Source organism: Elaeis guineensis, chromosome 8 (assembly GCF_000442705.2).
Source record: "Elaeis guineensis isolate ETL-2024a chromosome 8, EG11, whole genome shotgun sequence".
Lineage (NCBI taxonomy): Eukaryota > Viridiplantae > Streptophyta > Magnoliopsida > Arecales > Arecaceae > Elaeis > Elaeis guineensis.
In genome coordinates this window covers 1,517,711-1,539,241 of record NC_026000.2, presented here as the reverse complement: position 1 = coordinate 1,539,241, position 21,531 = coordinate 1,517,711, and the positions used below count along the sequence as shown (strand labels likewise).

At 39.6% G+C, this 21,531-nt stretch overlaps 2 protein-coding genes across 4 annotated transcripts; both read right to left on the bottom strand.

Annotated features, from left to right (window-relative positions):
• Positions 1 to 1,969: 1,969 nt before the first annotated feature.
• Positions 1,970 to 9,457, bottom strand: LOC105050839 (coatomer subunit beta-1). Of its 3 annotated transcripts, none has more exons than XM_010931019.4 (5): positions 9,299 to 9,457; positions 7,059 to 9,160; positions 3,869 to 4,378; positions 2,720 to 2,805; positions 1,970 to 2,565 (listed from the first exon to the last, which is right to left on the bottom strand). In XM_010931019.4, the coding sequence occupies exons 2-5, from the start codon at positions 9,108 to 9,110 to the stop codon at positions 2,361 to 2,363; spliced, it is 2,853 nt and encodes a 950-aa protein (XP_010929321.1). In that variant the 5' UTR covers positions 9,111 to 9,160; positions 9,299 to 9,457; the 3' UTR covers positions 1,970 to 2,360. The 3 variants fall into 3 exon arrangements, with proteins under 3 accessions (XP_010929321.1, XP_010929322.1, XP_019707902.1); XM_010931020.4 differs by having other exon boundaries at positions 7,059 to 9,151; positions 9,299 to 9,454; XM_019852343.3 differs by having other exon boundaries at positions 7,059 to 9,215; positions 9,299 to 9,449.
• Positions 9,458 to 13,694: 4,237 nt separating this feature from the next.
• On the bottom strand, positions 13,695 to 17,183 carry LOC105050948 (plant intracellular Ras-group-related LRR protein 6-like). Its single transcript, XM_019852345.3, has 4 exons — positions 16,963 to 17,183; positions 16,663 to 16,834; positions 15,539 to 15,708; positions 13,695 to 14,593 (listed from the first exon to the last, which is right to left on the bottom strand). Exons 2-4 carry the CDS (start codon positions 16,828 to 16,830, stop codon positions 13,894 to 13,896), a joined length of 1,038 nt encoding a protein of 345 aa, XP_019707904.2. The 5' UTR covers positions 16,831 to 16,834; positions 16,963 to 17,183; the 3' UTR covers positions 13,695 to 13,893.
• Between the last annotated feature and the right edge of the window lie 4,348 nt (positions 17,184 to 21,531).

Here is a 21,531-nt window from a genome sequence, read left to right as displayed (position 1 = left end):
GGGGGTAAAAGCTGGGGGAGGTGACCACACCGCGGCCAGCTGGTTGCGCGAGAGGGCTGGAGAGATTGAGGGAATCGCGCCGCGCCCTCACTCCGCCGACAGCAGTGGAGGACACGTGGAGTGCTTTGGTTGGTTAGCTTTGATCTGAACGGTCCAATGCGTGGGACAGAGGGAGAATAAGAATCCGATGGAGACCGTCCCTTCGAACGTCCACTACGTGCCACGGTGGTGAGGGCACAAGATCGTGGAGCACCGCGGGGACTACCGAGGACCGGGTGCGGGCGATCACGACGAAACGGGGGCTGGAGGAGCTTTCAACAACTGTTTCGTGGGACGGGCGAAGTGAAAGGCGACGGTGACCGGATGTGGTGACCTTCCGGTGGTTCCCAGACTCGGCCTCATGGCTGCCGGAAAGGGATGGCGAGCGGTGGGAGAATTAAATATATGGCATAAACCTCTTTCTTTTTATTCTTGAGAAGTTTTCCATGAGAAAAGTTAGAAATGCTTGCCGCATGTAAGTTGCCGGTAAGGCGCAGCTATCATTGTCTGTTTCATGGAAAACGAATGGCTAAAGTTTGCCTTTAGGAGGTATTTGGTAGCATATTATCTTTATAAAATTATATATAATTTTATAATAAATAATTAGATTATAATATTTTTTTATTATTTTTATAGATAATACTGTATTATATATAATATAATACAGTATTATTTCAAAAAATGATAATTTGATTGTATAGAAAAAGATGACTATATGATTATATGTAATCTTATAATTCCGTAATCTTACAACAAGATAACTTCAGGATCAAAGTATCTCCATCAAAATAAATTATTAGTAATCTCAGTTGATAAAAATAAAAAAAAAATATAATGAGTGATGTCACGAAAAATGATTGGTTTCAAAATTAAGTTGTCTCCTAGAAAATAAATAATAATCACTAAGCCGAGATGGGGATACTAAAAAAAAATTAACTTATATTTTATATAATCTAAATTGTATACCAAATACTGCAACATAGGATATTCTGTAATTTTATAACAACATTACTGTACATACCAAATATTATAATATAAAATTCTCTATAATTTTATTAAATAATCATATTCGTTCTACAATACATTATCATAGCAACATTACCTATATAATACATTACACGCCATCTTAGCATTATTGCTTGGGGATCCCACAATGCTAGCCGTCCAATCCGATGTTTGATATTTCTCTGATTCATGTCCAGTTTATGGCAGCCGAAAATACCTTGAATTCATCCAGAGTGTTGGTTTAGGGTTTTGCATTACAAGGACATGCAGACATAATAACCCACCCTTCGTCAACAAGCTTTAAATCATCAATAACGTACCTAGCCCAGCTTTATGGCTCCCATCAGATTTTTCCAACATCCATACTGGCTCCTGGCCCGTCTGAACCACTTGCGATTTGGCGTCCAATTCCTGGTGACAGCAGTCCAACGTGAGAGAGCCCTGAAGTCATCACTCAAAAGAGAAGGCTAGCTTATTAACCATACATATAGATTTTAAGCTAATGTAGAAATCCCGAATCCAAGATTATTTTAGACCATGGAAGATTTGACATAGAGCACATCACTCTAAAGCATGTTTCATGGAGCCAAAACTGGACCACAGACAACGTGACGGATCATTTCTGGTACGACAAACATCCATTCACCACACAAATGTTGCAGAATGCCTTTAAAATACAGGCCGCACCTACTCAATTACGCATTCATTGTCATCTGTTGCCCAGAAGCTACCATGCGGGGTCCGCTGGCATCCGTGCACAGCCATGTTTAACATCCTGCTACAGCCATACTGGAAATTACCACTAGAATTGAAAGAGTACCTGCTCTACGTACATCAATAATGAAGAAGTTTTTTTTTTTTAAAAAAGGGTCAAACTTATCATCATTCAGTGGATGTTTCTCATGATATGAGCAGCCACCAAAAATAAACTAATGCAACTCCAAGGCCAAATTCTTATTTATGAAATTCCGGAGTCATCTTTCACATAAATGAATAGGTCCTCCAATTTATGTAAACCCCTTCAACATAATGGCTAGTTTGGTCAAATAGGTATTTGCAGACCCATTGTTTCAAAAAGAAAGCTCTTGCACACCACATAAAATCCAGTTCCCGTATACATGTCCTACTAAGCAAAAAAGCTAAATCAGAGACAACTGCTGGCCCTAATGATACTACCACTATAGCCCGTAGGCATACAAGGGCAGCATAGTGGGGGTAAAAATTATCAAATGCGAAAATGGCAAGAACTTAATGATAACAAAGCAGTACAAGGATGAATAAATTGACAAAAGATATTTGACGGATAAGGTTTTCAGCTAACTGCCACCCTTCTGTTTGAGAGTGATCTTGTCTCCCAAGCTGAGGGCAATTCCTTGTGTCTTGCTTCTTATCCTAATATAGCCACTAAGCTTCCCATCTGCCTGCTTCTCAATGCTGACATTCACCAAAGCATCCTCCCCAAAGACGCTCTTCGCATACAGATTAGCTGCAAGAAAGCCACATTCCCCATCCAATGCAGAACTGCGAACAATAGCATTGAAAACGCAAACAAGATTAATATAACATTCCAGAAAACCATACATATCATGAGAAACACCAACTAACACATTGCATCATATTTGCTTCCATTTTTTATTAGATATGTCTGCAACATGTTAATGGGTTGAGAACTTACGGCGGAGTGAGACACTTCATGTTGGTTGACTTGATGATGTGATTCAAAAATTCCTTCTCATCCTGAATTACAGTGTTCACTGCCACCTGAAACGCAACCAGAAAATACCACTCTCATAATTCAATCACATGGACAAAGCATGTTTCAGAATGCAAATGCTCTTAAAGAGATGGGACACTGGCTATGCAGCAAAATATAATTCACATAAGACAACTGGAGATTGGAGGCAAAACGTTGAACCATCAGCTAGAAGAAAATGAGTTTCCCAGCTGTTCCTTGTTTATATAAATTGTGAATGTAGCTGTTTTGAATGAGGAAACAATAATATAAAAAAAAAAACTCAGGTCGTGATAAAAGTACGCAAAAAAGGCTCTCATGTGCATTAACATATAAATAAAATACACATGCACACATACAGAGGCATGTAGGTACATTCACAAAAACTGTGTTCATTTAAAATTGGAAAAACAGTCTCCATAACAATTGGTTGAGATATTATATACTAAGACACTGATGGTGAGGATTTTTCTGCATGAGAAACAGATAAAAATATAGGATGCCATCATATAAAACTGGCAAAATTGCCCTTGCTTAGAGTCAAAATATTAAAGAATTAGAATATAATGCAGGCAAGGCCAAAAGAAATGAACAGACGGCAAAGGATTTCTGGCACAAAGGTTACTCAGCTCCTATACACCTTTGCATGAAGTCCACTATTTTTTGTCACCTCTAAGAGTTGAATGAAATCTGTCATTTCATCCAACATATCCTTTCAAATTTCTAGAGTAAACGCACACATGCAGCCTGCAGTCAAATACCGGTCATGCATTTAATCTCCATAACATTTTCCAAGATGGGATAATACTAAGCATGTTAAACTTGCTATAAACAAACTGTGTAATAGCAATATACATTCAAAAACTGACATTAGGAGTTACTTGTGTCAAATTCAAAACAAGGTCCAGATATACAAGAAAAGGTTCCTAATAACGAAAATACCAAATAATGTTAAACATATATTATTATTACAGAAAATATGTGATGATATTAAAGCCCTGCATTGCATCACATAATTTCCATATGACATAGATATGATCTGATATAAGCTAGCATCTATATGAAACAAAATGGAAAAGACAGATAATATACCTTGTTTTCCCACTCGAATTCTGCCCACATATTTCTAAATGCCACATCAGCACAGGTGGAAGGAGATATGTAGTCCATGATGTCAATGTGAATGTCATTAAGGACAACTACAGTTCGCTCAAGTACATTTGAAGTCTCGTAAACAATGTTACCAAATATAACTCCTGTTTCTGTTGATGAGACCTTAATGTTGGCTCGAATTTGCTTGCTTGACTCTGGTGCTAGTGTATAGTTCTGTGGGCGGTCTACAAGTTTGAGGTCTCCCATGGTAGCCAATTCCAAACACAGGTTCTGAAGCGTCTCCTTTGTTCGGTTGATGACTGTAACATCAAGAACAATGTCATAATGATGGACTGTCACATATGCTTCAGCATACACAGGATCACTAAATCCTGTTAGTTGAAGAATACGGTTCAATTTATTTGCATCATCTCCATCCTTCATAAACTCTCCAGTTGCACGTTTTAAATCATCTTGAACCTCATCCTCTAACTCAAGCTGGCTCATACCCTGTCAATAGAAGGTACAAAGAACACAATTACAAGAAGAAATCCTTCACAGTGCAGTGGTTCCAGTAGATGAATAATAGCATCAAAGCGGCACAAATGAAGTCTTAGGAGTGGGGAAAATTAACATTTTCTACCGTCACTTAAAATAAAAAGAATCTTACAGTACCTTTTTCTTTTTGTTTTTTGGAGAGAGACAAAAGGAGGGGAGACCCAGCCATATTATAATTATCCAAGTCCAGAGTTTCATGGATGCGGCATCCAAGAATCTTACAGTACAAATTAATAGCTCAGTTACCATATTACAAATTTCAAAATAAAGTAAAAGATTCATGGATGAGTATTCAACTGTCCTCCTCATTTTCTAGAGCATACTATCATCATAGATTTACCTCAAACAAGCAGATAAAAACGGAAACTTTCAAGTACCATGTAAAATGTTAAAGTGATCTCAAATCAACTTCGAACTAAGAAACAAGACCACTTATCTTGTTGCAGTTTACTCTCGATTATCTTTTTTATCTAATTAATATGGGCTATCAGACAAGCCAAATGGTGTTCTTCCATATACAAAAGAAAAATTCTGGTTGATGAGTTATTATCATTTCCCCACATGCAACTTTCAACATGTACCACATTGTTTCCTATACAATTACATCTCCTGCTGAAAATGGAAGGTCAACGGTCCATATTCTACATTGTTTCTGGTGGCCTCTTGGGCCATGCCTATTGGATATTTAACAATATCCAGTGCAATCTCAGTGTAGAAACCATGTCTTTTCTCTTACTGCAATCCTTCCATCAAAAATTCATAATAATATGCCCAAGATATCAAATACTTCACAGAAATGATTAGAATCCACGATTACTTATATAATGTAAAAGACATCATTCATTGTGTCAGACAAGCCTCATGATAAATGGAGAACCATGTCTAGAACAGGATTACACTGTAAATATAACAAACACTGCAAAGCTTCATAGGATCAACTGACTCGATCACCCAATCCAGCAACAGACGACTACAATATCATTCACATATCCTCCAAATGGTTATGTACCACACTCTAGTATCTTAATCTTCTAGTGTGAAACACGTGCTAGCACTGAAGTGGTTCTCACTTGAAAAAAACCTCATGATGTTTGGTAGGTGACTTGCAGCAAGGTGTTTTCTTGGTGGGAATTCAGCAGCCTTTCACTAAGTTCTCAAAGATGATACCTTTAAGACCAAAACTAGTTCTGGTAAAACTATTTCCATTTTAGATATTCCTTTCCTTTCACTACCATGGAAAAGGATAGTGGCTTTCAGGTAGTTCTTTTTTGTGTTTTTTTTAGAAACTTGATTTTATAAAAAAATCACCCCATGATCCTTAAGACCAAATACTTGAAAAATTCTTCTCTTTATTTTCTTTTGCTACCTAGAAGAAACTGAAAAATTATAGCGTATAGAAGAAAAATATAATATCAGATGGCGAGTTGAAAAGCATAAACAATCTTAGCTTAGTTCTATATGGATTTATATTTTGATTAATCCAGAAATGTTTCTTTTGTGGGCTGATCATAGCACAATGGCTTAATAACTGGTGAATTCTTCATGGATTATACATAGTTTTAAAATTAATGTATGCATAAAAAGAGAAAAGCAATGATGTGCATGGAACCAAATCCATTTAATGTTGTTCTTGAATCATGTTCTTTGGATATCAAAGATTCTGGCGTCTCATATTGGTTGACACCGGATCTTGTACACTATTATAACAAAATAGGCTGGTTAAATCAATTTCACATCCTTAAACATACCTTTTGAGTACATTATGTACGAAACAAAGAATCTCCTTTCCCGCAACTTCTAGAACTAAGATCCCCCTATTACAGTTTGATTGTGCTTTTAAGTTGAGGAAACATTCTGTTTTCAATTGGAAGAATGTGAAAAACCCAAGTGCAATTCCTTTGACCAAATTACTGTACATTTCACATTAAAGATTAATTCTTCCCTTCATGACATCTAATAAATATGCCAATCTCATTTATCTACAAAAGACCATAATTAATCTAGTTTTAACATGGACCTCAAACAATAAAATCTTCTTAGAGGCCAACCATCTCCTAACTCTGCAATGTATAGCAATTCAATGAAAATCCTAGAAACAAATTTGCAGAGAAAATGAAGCTTGCCAGCTTCAATTTACAGTAGTGAAATAAGGCTGCATCGTCCAAATTTAAGGTGTCAAATGCCTCAATAACTCAAAAAATATCCTAAAGAAACCCCTTTTTTTTTTTCAAAAAAATGACTCCACAAATTCATTCCATGAAACAAATTAAGAAATCTCGTGTTTTAAAATGTTTTTTGCCGTTATCATTTAGGACTCTTTCACAGGGTACTAGAAGAGACCCCAAATTTGCATGTTCATGTGGCTTTCTTTTTTCCAATAAGTTCCTTACTTACTCAAAAATAAATAAATTAAAAGGTTCCTGCTGTCATATTGAACTTTCTGTATTAAACACATATCTATTCCACTTTTATTAGTTACGCTTTTTAAGTTTTGTACAAATTTCAAGTATCCTTCAAATAATTGCTAGTTGTATGTCTTGTAAATGATAAATCACTCCATACTAAGAGATGTAACAATGCAAGTGCATATCATATGTGATTTATGAAATGTGAAGGGTTGACATTCCAATACCTTTCTACTTTTTAAATGGTAGAAATCAATAAGATCATCAGGCTGTGCATGAGATATTTGAGCCTTTGCTTTAATCTCCTCCGTTTCTCGAAACTGCTTCTCTGCAAGCATCTTTGCAAAACTCTGGCGGCATGATTGCAACCAAATCTTCCGAACCTCGTCACCTGTATTGCACAGCAGTCTTATGCAGAGCACAATTCTGTCATAGGAATCATTATCAATCGGATGGGGTAGAAATGAAGACTGCCCCAACTGCAGCATGGAGACCATGATCAATAAGGCACTGGTGCAAGCTTTGTTGGCCTCAGCCTTTGATGGCTGGACCTCCTCCAATCTCAAAACAAGTTTAGTCAAAGTGCAAGCCACAACTGCCCCTAAAAAGAAGTCACCCGAAAGAATTAAAGACCTCAAATTTCCAGTTGAAGCCACGGAGCCAGGAACAATTGTGGGGGCAGAAAAAGCAGTCTCAGAAGCAGCACTTTGCGTTGCATATGTCCCATCCGCCAGAATCATGGGCCTTCTCGAAGAAACAATAACAGAGGAGTTCACCTGCTGCGGCTGCTTCGAAGCATCGGTCACCTCCCCCTCCTCAGTGGTAGTGTAAAATGGGAGATCTCCAAGGCACTGCTTAATCATTGCGATCCCACTCTCCACCTCAGACAATGAGAGGCAGTATTCCCCAATGATCCAAAGGGCACACGAGCAGACACGAGCAGCCCTAATCTGGTAGAAAGTGTCAAGCAACCTCGTGATAATAGAAACTCTGAGCTTTGGGTTGGTTTCAATTATCTCTCGCACAAAGAGGACCACATCTATGGCAGATGCAACATTGGTGTCTCCAAGGAAATCCATCAAGAGATGGACAACAGTGCTCGCAACCTCTGGGAACTTGATTGCACACGTGTGGATAGCTTGCACCAACATTTGTCTATACTCTCCATTCTTCTCAAGCTCTCCACTTTGGGTCTTGACAACCTCCTTCTTAAGGGTGAGCACCACCTCGTCAATGTTCCTAGGGGTAATCAGCTCCAATGCAATGTCCAAGGTCTTGCGACGGATATCAAGATTCGGACTGGATAAGGCTCTGAGCACATCCATGATGACCTCCACCATGATGTCCCTGTGGGAGGACTTGAGCTCATTGAGCCGGTCAAGGACAATAAGCTTCACATTGTTGTCGCTCTGAGAAAGAAGGAGCTGGCAGTAGGTGTTGGCGGCGGCCCGGATAGCAGTGGGAGCGGATGAGAGGGAGACGAGTATGCCAGCAGACTCATAGATGACCGCAGTGGAGGGGGAGCTCAAAAGGGAGATGATGATCTTGATGTACTTCCCCTTCTCGGCCCGGTTGGAGCGGCAGACCTTGCGGACGAGGTCCAGGGCGGCCATCTGAAGGAGGTCACCCCACATCGGGACCTGATCAGTGTGGGTGAGGAGGTAGCCAACGGCACGGTCCTGGGCGCAGGTGGCGAGCATGAGGAAGGCGTTGCGCCGGGCCGACAGGTCCTGCTCGGAGGAGAGGGCCTTCTCGACCAGCTCGGGGGCATCGGGGAGGAGCTGCTCGCCCTGGGGGAGACGGTAGATGGCGCAGATGGCGAGGAGGGCGTGGCGGCGGATGAAAGGGTGGCGGTGCTCGAGGTTGGTGAGGACGGAGGGGATCAAGGGCTCCAAGATCTCGGCCTCAGAGAGGCGGCAGAGGAAGCGGAGAGTGACGCCGCGAATGTACTCGTTGGGGTGCTGGAGGTTGTTGCGGAGGTTCTGGCAGATAAGGATCATCTCCGGGAGGACACGGCCACGGGCGTCGGTCTTGTCGATGATCTCCAGGTAGAGCAAGAGGAGCTTTTGAATTGTGTGGTCCTCGGAGGGGAGGACGTAGCGGACGATAGTGATGAAGAGTTGCGGGAGGGTCTCGCCGTTGAGGAGGAGCATGATGGCCTTCTTCATGGCGTCGATCTTGGCCGGGACGTCGTTGCCTTCCATGGCCTCCTTGATCTCGTTCGCTAGGGCTGGGGAGCCCTTGTCGAAGTGGATCAGAAGCGTGCTAGATTTCTCCATCGCTGCTGCTGCCCTAACCCTAGATCCCGCTGCTGCTGTAGCTGTTAACCCTAACCCCCGAAGAGGAGCAATGAGGACCCAGATCTAGATTAGATCGCTTCGGATCTCGGGAGAATTATGGGGGAAAGATCAAAATCTTAGAAGATCTGACAATTTGGTTAGAACAGAGATGGAGTAATTGGTAGTACCTTGAAGGACGTGGAGATAGGATTGGAGATCTGGAACTTGAGGACGCTCGAACACGGAGATCGGATTTGGCCTGGCCCAGCGGATGGCGGAGGAGAGGAGAAGGGGGAGAGGAGGAGGCGGCGGGGAAGAATGACTTCAGATCGCGTTTTATTGTCTCCAGTAGCACCGTCAAGTGTTGCTGGCTGGGCTCCAGTCGAGACCGGCCATTCTTAGACGTTTTAGAATCGGGCGTGAATCGGGCCCATAACGATTGCTATTTATAAAGGGGTAGAAATCCGGCCCAATTGCCAGGCACCAAGCTGACAAGGTTGCTAGCCCGAAAAAAAAAAAAAAAAAAAAAAGGAAAAGTTCATCACCGGAATGTGTTTGGCGGAGAATCATCCGGGATCTCAGAAAAATAGTAGAGGTTTTGGAGTGGCAAAGTAGTAGCCTATAGGTAATAGGTCAAGAGAACATCCTTCCGATGTTTTTTACGTAATCAATGTTTAGCGCTTATTGCTGAGTTAGGTGGGTACAAACCCTAATTGCTTGGTAGCAATCCGTTGTTATGCCCATGCATTACACTCATGGATTAATCACGCGCGATCATGGGCTAAGCTATAACTAACACTAGTTAGAGAGAATTTGAAAATTTTTAAATTTCTTAATGCAGGCATATTGCAAAATCTCATCAATCATACCGTAGAGATAAGAAATTTTTAAATTTCTTAATGCCATGTCGGCTAGGATCAGTTTCGAGGTATATCATCTCGCATGGCAAGATACCGTGGAGATAAGATTTTACTGAGGAGTCACAGCAGGGCATTTGATTGCTATCTGCAGTGGAATCATGCTTCTTTTGACTTCAAGATGAAGGGTCAAATCTATAGAAGAATAAGGAATAGCCAAGTGCATATAAGTTATTTTTTATAATGATAAACGATCAGAAATAATCATCAGCAAATCTATCTTGAGTGAGATAAAGCGAGGAAATAAAAAGAACTCTAAAGTATGGATAAATATTATAGTAGTCCATAAATTAATAGATTTTTCACCGTTTTCATTCCAAGCGAAGAGCAAGATCTCACCAGATCCACAAGCTTTACCAGTTTACTCCATGCAAGCATTAGAAATCAAAAACATAAGGTAGCAACATGATATTGGGGGAAGGCACGAAAATCTTTTGTCACTACGTTGGATGGTGCTAAGGTGTTGCGCCTAGATGATAATGGTAATGGTTGGGGTGTGATAAATTTTTTTATCTTTTCAAAATAAATCGTCATGGAGGCACTCCATGTGCATATGATTTCAAATAAAATGGAGTAAAGCAATGGTGCGTTTAAAGAAAATTAATTTAGCTTCGTGTGATTTTAACTTGGACACGAATTAAGCACCTCACACCTCAAGAATTCACTCGATTTTCACTGGCAAATGCATAACAAGAAAACCAGGAGGCCAAATTAAACCACAGCTAAATCGAAGAACGGGTGATAGGAACCACTCATCTTGTCGATAATCCTTAGATATGAGAGGAACATAATTAAAGGATCATGTTATAGAAGGATCTCTAGTTCAAGGTATCACTGCAGAGCATCTAGGGCTTTGCGTCCCTCATGGAACAAGAACGAAGCGATCTATGACTCCCGTCGTGATCGTAATCCCCCACAATGCCACCTTCTTTCTTTGTTCTTGGATCCAGATCTTAAAAATTTGTTCGCTTAAATCTTAAATAAGTTGCCCAAATTTCAAAAGCTAAGAGCCTCAACTCGGCAAAAATTTTGCTGACCACTCGATTATATGTATATGTGGAGAAAAATTTAATTGAAACTTTGTAAATCACAAGTTGAAACATTAATTATTTATAAATCCTCGAGTATCGTTTAATTTTTAGTCAAGCAGTCAATCTATCCAAATCACAATTAACGATAAGCCCAAGAACTTCTACTCACAATAAAAACCACATTAGAAGATTACTTTAGATCAATATGTCTAATCAAGTTTGAAAGTATTTGGGTGTTCCTATTGCAGGTAAACCATTAAGCAGATCATCCAACTCATTTCTAGAGATTAAAACTATAAACAGAATTCAAAACTGAAAATAGAATGTGCCATCAATGGCTGGAAGAACTATGTTGTTCAAGTCTGTACTTTCATCCTTGTCGCTATTCTGTTTATCTTGCATTGATGTTCCTATTGCTGTTTTAAATAGATTAAAAAAGAATACAGAGCTTTCTTATGGGATTACAGTTCAGATAGAAAAGGATTTCATCTGATGGCTTGGGAGTCTGTTTGCTTACCTATGAATAAGGAGGATTGGGACTCACCTTTCTCCAGGTCAGATAAAAAGTCTTTCTAACTAAATGGCTGGCCTTCTCTTGCTTCACCCTGAGTCCATATAGGCACAGGTTGTAAAAGCTAAATATATTTTTAATGGTAATTGGATTCACTATTAAAGCCTAAAAATTATTTGACTATATGGAAGAAAATATCAACATATGGTCCTATCATTCGACATCAATTCATGTGGGCTATTGGGAAAGATTAGTCAATAAATATTATGACAGATCCTTGGTGCTCCATAATGCCTTTCAGTTTTTGGCCTACTTACATAAATATGGAGGCACAATGACAAGATTGTCGGGTTAGTGATTTGATAGATCCCCTCGACAATAGAATTTGACCCTCTTACCACCACTTATGTCAATTGAAATGATGAACTTGATAACTAAAATTTCTATTGCTTTTCATAATCATTTTGACCAGTTGATTTGGAGAACTAACTTCTCTAAGTGCATTAGGATCAAGAATATTTATCTTACTTTCTACACTATTGAACTAACAATAACATTATCATTATCATGGATGTGGAAGATGAAAGTCCCTCCCAGAGTGAAGTTTTTCTGGTGAAAAGTTCTTTGGCAACGGTTGTCGTGTAAAACTCTTCTAGCAAGAAGGAGAATAATCAACGACTCTATGACTGTTTGTGATTTATGCCCCGACATACAGAAAAATGTCAAACATATTCTAATCTCATGTCCCATTGTAAGAGATTCCTGATCCCTCATTCAAAATAGGATTCCTGCTATATTTGTAGTTGACTCTTTCCAGAGCCTGATAGATGTATTATTTGCTGCCCATGTAGACGATAATTGCAAATCTGTTATGGCAACCTTATGTGGGTTGTTATGGGAGAATTGCAATCGAAGGGTCTTTCAGAGCCAATCACAGTCAGCTGTTCAATTATTTCGAAGAGTGCATACTTATCTATTTGTGCAGGATACAAGGATAACATTGGATATAATATTCTTTAGATAGGCATTGTGGTGACTCTATACTACTCAATTTGGGCAGGCCAACTTCTCTACTTGTTGCTTGGTCACCACCCTCCTATGGAAGCCTTAAGGTAAATTTTAATGCATTTGCTTTGAATGGAAAGGTGGTTGCAGGTTATATAATTATGATAGTGATGATCACCTTATCAAGACTGCTGGTAAGTCATTATCTTACTGCCCCATTGGCTATGCAAAAATTGTTGCAGTCTGGATGGGATTATATGATGCACTAATTGAGCTAGGAGCAACTTCTATCTATGTTGAGGGTGACTCTTCTTATGCCATTTATACAATTAATAAAACATATCTAAAAGTTGATCAGATTAGTCTTTTGCTATTAGATATTCATTGCTGGAAACAACAAAATCCTAACATTCATTTCAATCATATTTATAGACCGGCAAACAAAATAGATGATTTTGTTACCAAATATGCTCACCGGATAATTGTCTCTGGAATGGTCCAGTGCTAATTCATTCTGAATTATTTTTCTTGTTGCATGTAGATAGAAGTGGAACAATGTTTGACAGGAATAACTAGCAGATGGTTTGATTTGTGTAAGGCTATTGGCATCATCTCAAATCTAAAGTTGGAGAAACTAAAGTTATCTGCTGATTTAATGAATATAGATATGCGACAGCCGGTTATGTCAAAAGTTTTCTGTCTAAAGTTTCCTGTTCTTAGTTGTATGGATGGATTTAACATTTATGTTGTTAGTAGTTGTACGGTACTTATAGTTGAATAGTCTATATGTAATCTAGATGGGATGCTTAATGCTGCAATATGGGATATTATTTCATGTTTCTATCAAAGAATCCACCTCCTTAACTTAGCGGGAAAAAAAATCTCCGAGTATCAATCCGAACCAATTGTTGACCACCATGTTGGACCAAGAAACTGTGCAGGTGATTGGTAGCAGGACTGTATTAGTTTTTATTTTTCCATGCCGACAAGTAGCAGGATTTAGCAGGGTGGAACGACGGCAAGTTCCAACCATGTCCTTGATTGCGTGGAACGACTGCCTTCTTTTTGATACCTCGGAGCACCTGTTGACAAGGTCCAAAACTAACAGTGGTTGCCTCAATTTAAAGTAACAACATATTTTTCTCGTCCAAGTTTCAAGCAAGTAATTATACATCCGTGCTTGGTAGTCTCCTTTACGCAGGAACTATGAGTCGTAGCGGTCCTGTAATTTACTGAAATGCACGACCGTTCCCCCTACAAGAAGAAGCAACTAAAGCCAACACCATTTCGTCAAAATACCAAACACGTCATTCATATGTCTACAGCTTCAGAGACTGAGATCTTCGTGACGAGAAGAGCCGGCGAGGCGAGAACGTGCCCACATGCTTTGGTGTCGCGAATCCCTTCACCACGCGGTAGTCCGACAGCAAGGACTCGCCACTCTCCCAGTCTAACCCGCCGGTTGATATCCTCCGGCCGCCGAACGTTGTGCATTTCACCAGCTTTCCGATGAAGGACGTCTTGCTCGAGGGAAGGCCGTCTATTTTCGCTCTCTCATTCATTCTTGCACTCAAGTACTCGCGCATGGCGTTCACTCCTCGATGGACGACGGCCATGGGAGGGCTCACGAGGGGGTTGCCCTCAACATGGAGGGCGCGGAGCTTGGTGAGGCAGCCAAGGGAGCTGGGGAGCGCGGTGAGGTTGTTGTAGCTGATGTCGAGGTCGGTGAGGGAGATGAGAAGACCGAGGGAGAAGGGGAGGGCGCACAGATGGTGGAAATTGTGGCTGAGGTTGAGGGACTGGAGGCGGATAAGGTTCTCGAGGCCGTCAGGGAGGGAGCTGAGGCAGTTGAGGTGGGCGTCGAGGGAGCGCAGGGAGGTCAGGTGGGAGGTGGAGGATGGGAGGAAGGCCAGCTTGTTGGAGTGAACTGAAAGAGTCCGGAGGTTGGTCAGCTCGTAGCCCATGGTGTCCGGCAGCCTGGTCAGCTGGTTGAAGTTGGCATTCATCTCCTCCAGAGCACTGTTTAGAGCGATTAATCATAAGAGACAAGAACAGCACTAAAAATAAAATGAAAAATACAATTTAGTGTGGATTATTAATTTGATGGCTAGAATTCGGCAAAGAAAAAAAACAGTGATGTCCCTGGTTTTGCCTCCACTGTAATGTATAAATAAGATTACAGAAAGCTTATACTCCTATTACGTACTTAGTCATAAAGCAAAACATTAAGCTGATCGAAGACGCACGAAGTCTTATTTTCATTTCCATAGCATCTAAATGGTTTAACATAAAATTCATTTTGACATATAGGGACGTAGCACTTTTGTAATATTTCTTTTTAGACCAATATGATACAAGTTCTGGGGTATTTCCTTTTTTTTTTTTTTTTTTTTTTGTGAGGTAAAACAAGTTCGGGGATCATGAGGGCCAAATTTGACCCACCCATCTGAACAAATTAAGACTTTGAGTTACATGATCAAACCGCAGTGAGTTAGCAATATTTTGAAAAAACCTGTTATTTAATCTTGGTGACTCGTTCCCTTGTACCATCTCAAAATGTGATTAGTTGAATTCATAGAAGGACCAAGAATTTATGCACAACTAACCCAGCCGAACAATATCTAAATCTGAGTGTGCCCTAATTATCAACAAAATATGGGCTGACCAAGTTATGTAGAGCAACAAACAGGTTTCGCCAATCACCAGAAACTCAAGACTTGGCACATGATCAGCACCTACACATGTTTCCATCCTTGCAGTTGTGGATACTCGAAGATTTGGATCAGACTTTTCTACTATTTTGTCCTTCATTGCAAAAATTTCTGGTTATTTGAAGTTGAAGAACTATAAATGATAGAGCTAAGCTTTTTTACAACCTCAACATGTATGACGCTGATCCTGTTATTCGAATGAAGTCTAGGTGGGTTCCGCAGGTAAGAATAAAGGTAGAGGCATGGTGGTTACCAGCAATTCTCAATGGCCTTCGGAAGGGACACAAGAAGGTTGCTGGAGACATTGAAGACTTTGAGCTTGGTAAGGCAACCAATAGAGTTGGGCAGCGCCTTCAGCTGGTTCGAATGCACGTCCAATACCTCCAAGTTTAAAAGCCTCGCCGTAAGTGATTCTGGAATGCTCTGTTACCGACGTTGCAAGAGATAGTCAGCAAAGAATAAGTAAAAGAATTTTTTTTTACTAAACTACAAGGCTTGGAGGCAAAAAATTGTCGATTCAACATGTTGGCACCCGCTCTTTTAAAACCACCAACCCACCAACAAAAAAAAAAGGGCAACATAATAGGAGGTTGGTACTCCTTTTAAATATTTGGAAAATATATATTTGTATTTTTCATGAAAAAGAAGCATGGGTAACCCATTTAATTAAGTAAGAGGTCCGCAGAAAGCTTCTCTTTCTCTCTTCTTCTTCTTCTTCTTCTTTTTGAGAAGGAACCTGGGGACACAAATCGTGCAGAGTCGTTTTTAACTTTTGGAAAATGACCAAAACCTTGGTGGTTCTGTCTTTATTCAAGACCTAATTTGCATGTAGGATGCCAAGTAGGTGATATATATGTATCAACTTGCTAATGGTTTAGTTATATGCTTAAATAAACGTGGACTAAGTAAACAACAACCTACCAAACCCACGTAGTCTTAAAAATACTTTTAAGTAAACAAACAGATACTCAAATTGCTCCCCTTCTATGCATAGGATGATGTTTGTCCAAATCAACAAGAAATTAAATGAAAAGAAGAAAAACGTAAAACATCTCTCTCTTCTCACGCATGAACACTTGGACTGGCGAAATAGTGGAGTGTATAAACCTATAAACAGTATTAAAAGCGTTCTTCTCAAAAGAAGAAGAAGAAGAAGAAGAAGAAGAAGAAAGAAAAAGGAAGAAAGAAAGAAAAGCGTTCTATTACCTTTTACTATCAAAACCATCTAAAATCTTATGGAGAAAATAATAATATAATAATAATAATAATAATAATAATAATAATAATAATAATAAAATCTTATGAGGTAAACAAAGATATCTCGAAAGTATTTTCATTTAAATTTATTAATGGAGCATCCAAGAGACGCATGCCTACCTCAAGGTTGTTGTTGGAGAGGTCGAGCTTGGTAATACACAACAATTCCATAGCAGGCGGGTTTGACAGGGAATTCAAGCTCATCCCACTCAGATCCACCTTCTGCGCTTTGTCCTTCACCTTTTGTGCCGTGTTCTTCTCCACTCTCTTTCTTCCCTCCATCATCATCTCCCTTGACATTAACCAAACACAAAATCAATAAAAATACCACAGCCTAAAACCCGAGACGTAAAGTACGTAGAGAAAACAAACAACTAAAATATCTTTTCTGAACAAGCTACTACAAGCTAGAGGCTTCACCTTTTCCTCTAGTTGTCTTGAAGAAAGACGAGAGAGAGAGAGCGAGCGAGAGAGAGGTCGTCTCGTCGGTTTTCTTGGGAAATATTACCCCTGAATGGAGCTATTAACATAGATGTGGATCCAGAGCGCGAAACCGGGCCGCCGGATTGCTTAATTACAACGTACGTACGGATGTTAGTTGGTGGTGGCATGATACGTGTTACCATGGAGAAGTCAACGGTGACGTCACTCCTCTGGCGGCCTCCCTCCACCACCTGGGCGGCTCCGGAGGTGGAGCCGCCAATTAGGACCGCCACCGAGCCAGCAGGGATGTTCTCTTAAAAATATAGGCTGATGACGGGCGAGACGACCGTCGATCTGCCAATTCGGACTCGCCACGTCATTCGCAGCAAAGGATGTTGTGAGACACAGAACAGCATAGCCTGGAAGTTCTCTTAAAATTGGTTATATGCGTGCCCAGGTTCACGCCATGTAGAACTAACGCCATTCAGATAAATCTAGTTGAAGCTATGTACCCAAAAAAAAATAAAAAAAAATCTAGTTGAAATTGGCACTTGCAACCAGAAAGCAAAGATATATGATGAGAATCCAAGCACCGCCCATATTATAACAACTTTTAATGCAGGAGGCGCCTTCGGCATTGGTATGTTAGTCCCAAGGTAGACATGCGACATTTGTCGAAGTGGCTTGTGGCTGTCAAATTTGAACAGTAAGTCGTGCTAAAAGCTGCCGACCTATTTATCAGTTCTTATTCTCATTATACTCAACTTGCTTTTGCCTATCTTTCTCATTATTTAAGAGAATGGCATTGCATCTATTTTTCTTAAAATTTCATTATACAGAAATACTTATAAATTTCTCTCTCTTTCTCTCCCCCCCTCCCTTTTAAGACCAAGCACGGACAGGAAAGCCCGGCCGAGAATCTAGTCGAAGGGACACCTCACCAATTCAACTGGTTTTTACCCTCTAAAACAAGTTGGGGGATTAGCTAGAGGCCCACCATACATTGACTAATTCTGATTTACTTTTAAGATTTATATAAATCCAATCAACTCAGTTATGAACAAGTAAGTTACTTTATAATTGTGTGGTGCAGATATTTTTTGCCAGACACATCTATTCTTATGTTGTCAATTCTGGCATACCAACACATGAGTATGGTCTTGGAGCACATTATATATTTGCTTTACAATTTATGCAATTCCTCGTTACAGGACACTTGATCAACCCAGCCATCCCTCAACGCTTCAATTGCTGAGCTAAGTAGTTTGGCTGCTATATAGCATGGAATTAACAACTACACAAAGTGATCAAGCCACCATCCACAAACCATCAAAAACGTTGTTTGCCAAGGTATGCTGGTTGAAAATTCCTTCTAGCGGATGGGAGGGCATGTGTAGTTTGGGCATATGGAACTTCTAAAACTCTTGTGCTCATAGATTTAACGAAAATCATGTCCATGGTTGAATCGAAAGCCGCTTGGGAAGGATTGGTTTTATGCTATATATATATCATAGTTTTACCCGTCGATCATATCATGTTGGAAGAGGATTCCAGAACAATTATTTTCTGGATTACGTTGGAAGATCATTCATAGGAACATACTCTTGCATTACTGTCGGACATTTGGAGATTAAAGTCTACTATCTGTTGTGTGAAGCTAAACATGTCTGCAGAGAGATTAATCAGGCAGCTGAATGGATAGCGTTCTTTATTGCTGATCATGGTGGATTTGAGTTGTGGGAATCTTTCTCTACTTTATCTTGTTAATTTCGAGATTTGTTGATGGTTGATTCAAGTAGATGTATTTATTGAAGAGCTGTGTGAACTGCTGATTCATTAAAAAAAAGAGGAAAAAAAAAAATCATGTCCATGTACCAAATCTGTGGATGCATTAGGTTGTCGGCATCCCACTCCAATCTACCAATAACCATGCAACTAGCTATGTACAAGCCCACAGTCAAGACCAGCTCCAAGGTAACCAATTCTAGGTACCTCGACGGCATTAAAATAGAAAAATGTCATGGAGTGCCTTTCAATCACACCGTAAGATCCCATCTTCCAATACGGCATTAGTGTGATTGGTTGTGATTCGGCAAAAATCCGTCATCCTCAAACAAAATAAATCCCCTACCATAAACTATAATCTAATTTGGTCGTGGTCGATCCCGGGCCAAAAGGCTTATCTAACTTTGGCTGCCATTTCTACCCGCTCCCTCCAGTCCTCGCCTCCTTTTCCATTTTATCTTATTAGGTTCGAAGTGCTTTCGTAGGCCTCGTCTAAAATTTTGCCCCTGCAGTCATCCAGGAATCGGATGGCAGAAGCGATGGCTCTTGTTTTCTATTTGCATGTCGCCTTCTTAAGCACCTAAGTCCAATCGTCGTCGACCTTTAACCGATATCACGGACCATTTATATAACCATTTTCTGTGGTGCATGGATTGTATCATAAGCTCTACATCCTTCAATGGCCACCATTAAAAAAAAGAACGATCATCAAATAAAATAATCAGCAAGTATTTATCATATTATATACAGCATCTGTTGTTTAATTACCGTCCATCTTCTGGTGACTATATATATATATATATATATAGAGAGAGAGAGAGAGAGAGAGAGAGAGGGAGGGAGGTGGACCTTTTCTTTTTTAATTTGGATAAACTTTAAACTTTAGCCTATATCAAAGTTGGATGACGATTCCATTAAAATAAACATTATACTTACGTCTAAATTTGATAAAAGCTGGGAGTCATGTCCAGGAGGATTTTAAGTTCTAAAGTTGGATAAGATGGGGAATGAAGTAGACATTTCACGATGTTTAATCTCAGTCCACATCGTTGACAAGACGTTTGCATACTAGCACTCCGACGAGAACATTACCACACTCTCTTCCCATCCTCGTTGGCATCATGAACGATGCTGATCCACCGTGATATATATTGTTGTTCTTTTCCATTCCCCTTCCCTTTTTGATAAGTACGGTAACAATGGTGCTTCAGCATGTTTCACTAGGATTTAATATGCATGAATCATGGGTCACGACAAAATCCCAATATATATATATATATATATATATATATATATAAAAAGCCACGCATTATAAAATATGAGATGCTTACCATTTCTACCTTTGAATTTGGTGCAGTTTTTGTATTTTTAGACCATGCTTGGCACACGAGGAGGCTGCCCTGGTTTCTTTCGTGGTTATCTCCTTGACATCACCTTATTGGATTTATATTCTAGGTTTCTCAATTCTATTCTGATGATAGGGATTAGGAGATTGGGTGGGTTTGAGGACCCTAAACTCACCTAATGCTTGTCTCTTTACAGGCAAGGAAGCTTTTAATATCCCGTTTTCGGCGGGCGGCTGATAGCTATCGGAGGCTGCACCTCTCGTACGAACGTTCGCGGAAGATAATCCGAAGCTCGGATCTTGTTTGTTAATAAGTTGCTTGTTAGCGAGGCCAATACTCATAAAAGAACAAAGTATTTTCCAAATCATATTATGAATAAACATGCTGGGATCTATGGAGTAACTTCTTTCCATTTAATTAATTGAGATATACCCCCGTGATCATTTAAATGGAGAGGTGTTGGATCGTGGTGTTGTTGTTGTTTTTTTTTTTTTTCGCTCCTTTCTGAGAAAAAAAAAATAAAATCCTTCATTTGTTTTATTTTTTAAAAATATAAAACATAAATAGCAAACAACAAGAATTGAGCAAAAATAACCAAACTCACATGATGTTATATATTCGATCCTTTGCTGTAATTAACATTATAATAGCTTAACAACAATTGGTGAACTAATCTTAAACATGGTAGTGAAGAATGGTGTAATTTTCAGTGTAGATTAAATGCATCAGTTCAGGATATAGAACAAACACCAAAATCAAACAATGGTAGTAGAAGGAAACATGGAAATAAAAAATATTCAAAAAAATAAAGGTCAAAAGAATCATATGGATTCCTGAATTTCTCCTCTCTCAACGTTTCACTCTATCCTCTACCCCTCCTAATATAATATTACATACTTTCTCTCCTGCTAAAAGGCGACAATGTTACTATTAAAAAAACAAACTCCAATATATTCAGCCTGAGACTTAGTTTAGCTTAACATAGACTAATATTTATGGATAAAAAATATTTTATTGATGAGCTAGAGTTCATGACAGCTTCACCGCTTTCCTCCGTGATATACTCTATGCCAACAATATTGAACTTGCCAATGATACGAAATAGTACAATAATTATCAGAGAAAAATTTGTACAGGTCAAAAATGTAAAGAAATTCAAGGTCCAAAATGATCGGATCCAATTTCTAATAGTGCGAAGATACGGTTGACTCATGATCGGCCTCCACCCGAGTTAAGCCATGATTAATCTTTGGCTCACATGGGCTAAACGAAAATTAATGCCGAAGATTCATCGATATAATTTGATGAGTTTTATTTGAAATCATTGGTGACCCCCCAGTGGCCTATTCGCTAGTACCGACTTCCAGAATTATCTGCGAACTATACGGACCGATTAAACATCTATTCATAGTCAGTAATTTCTGAACAAACAGGC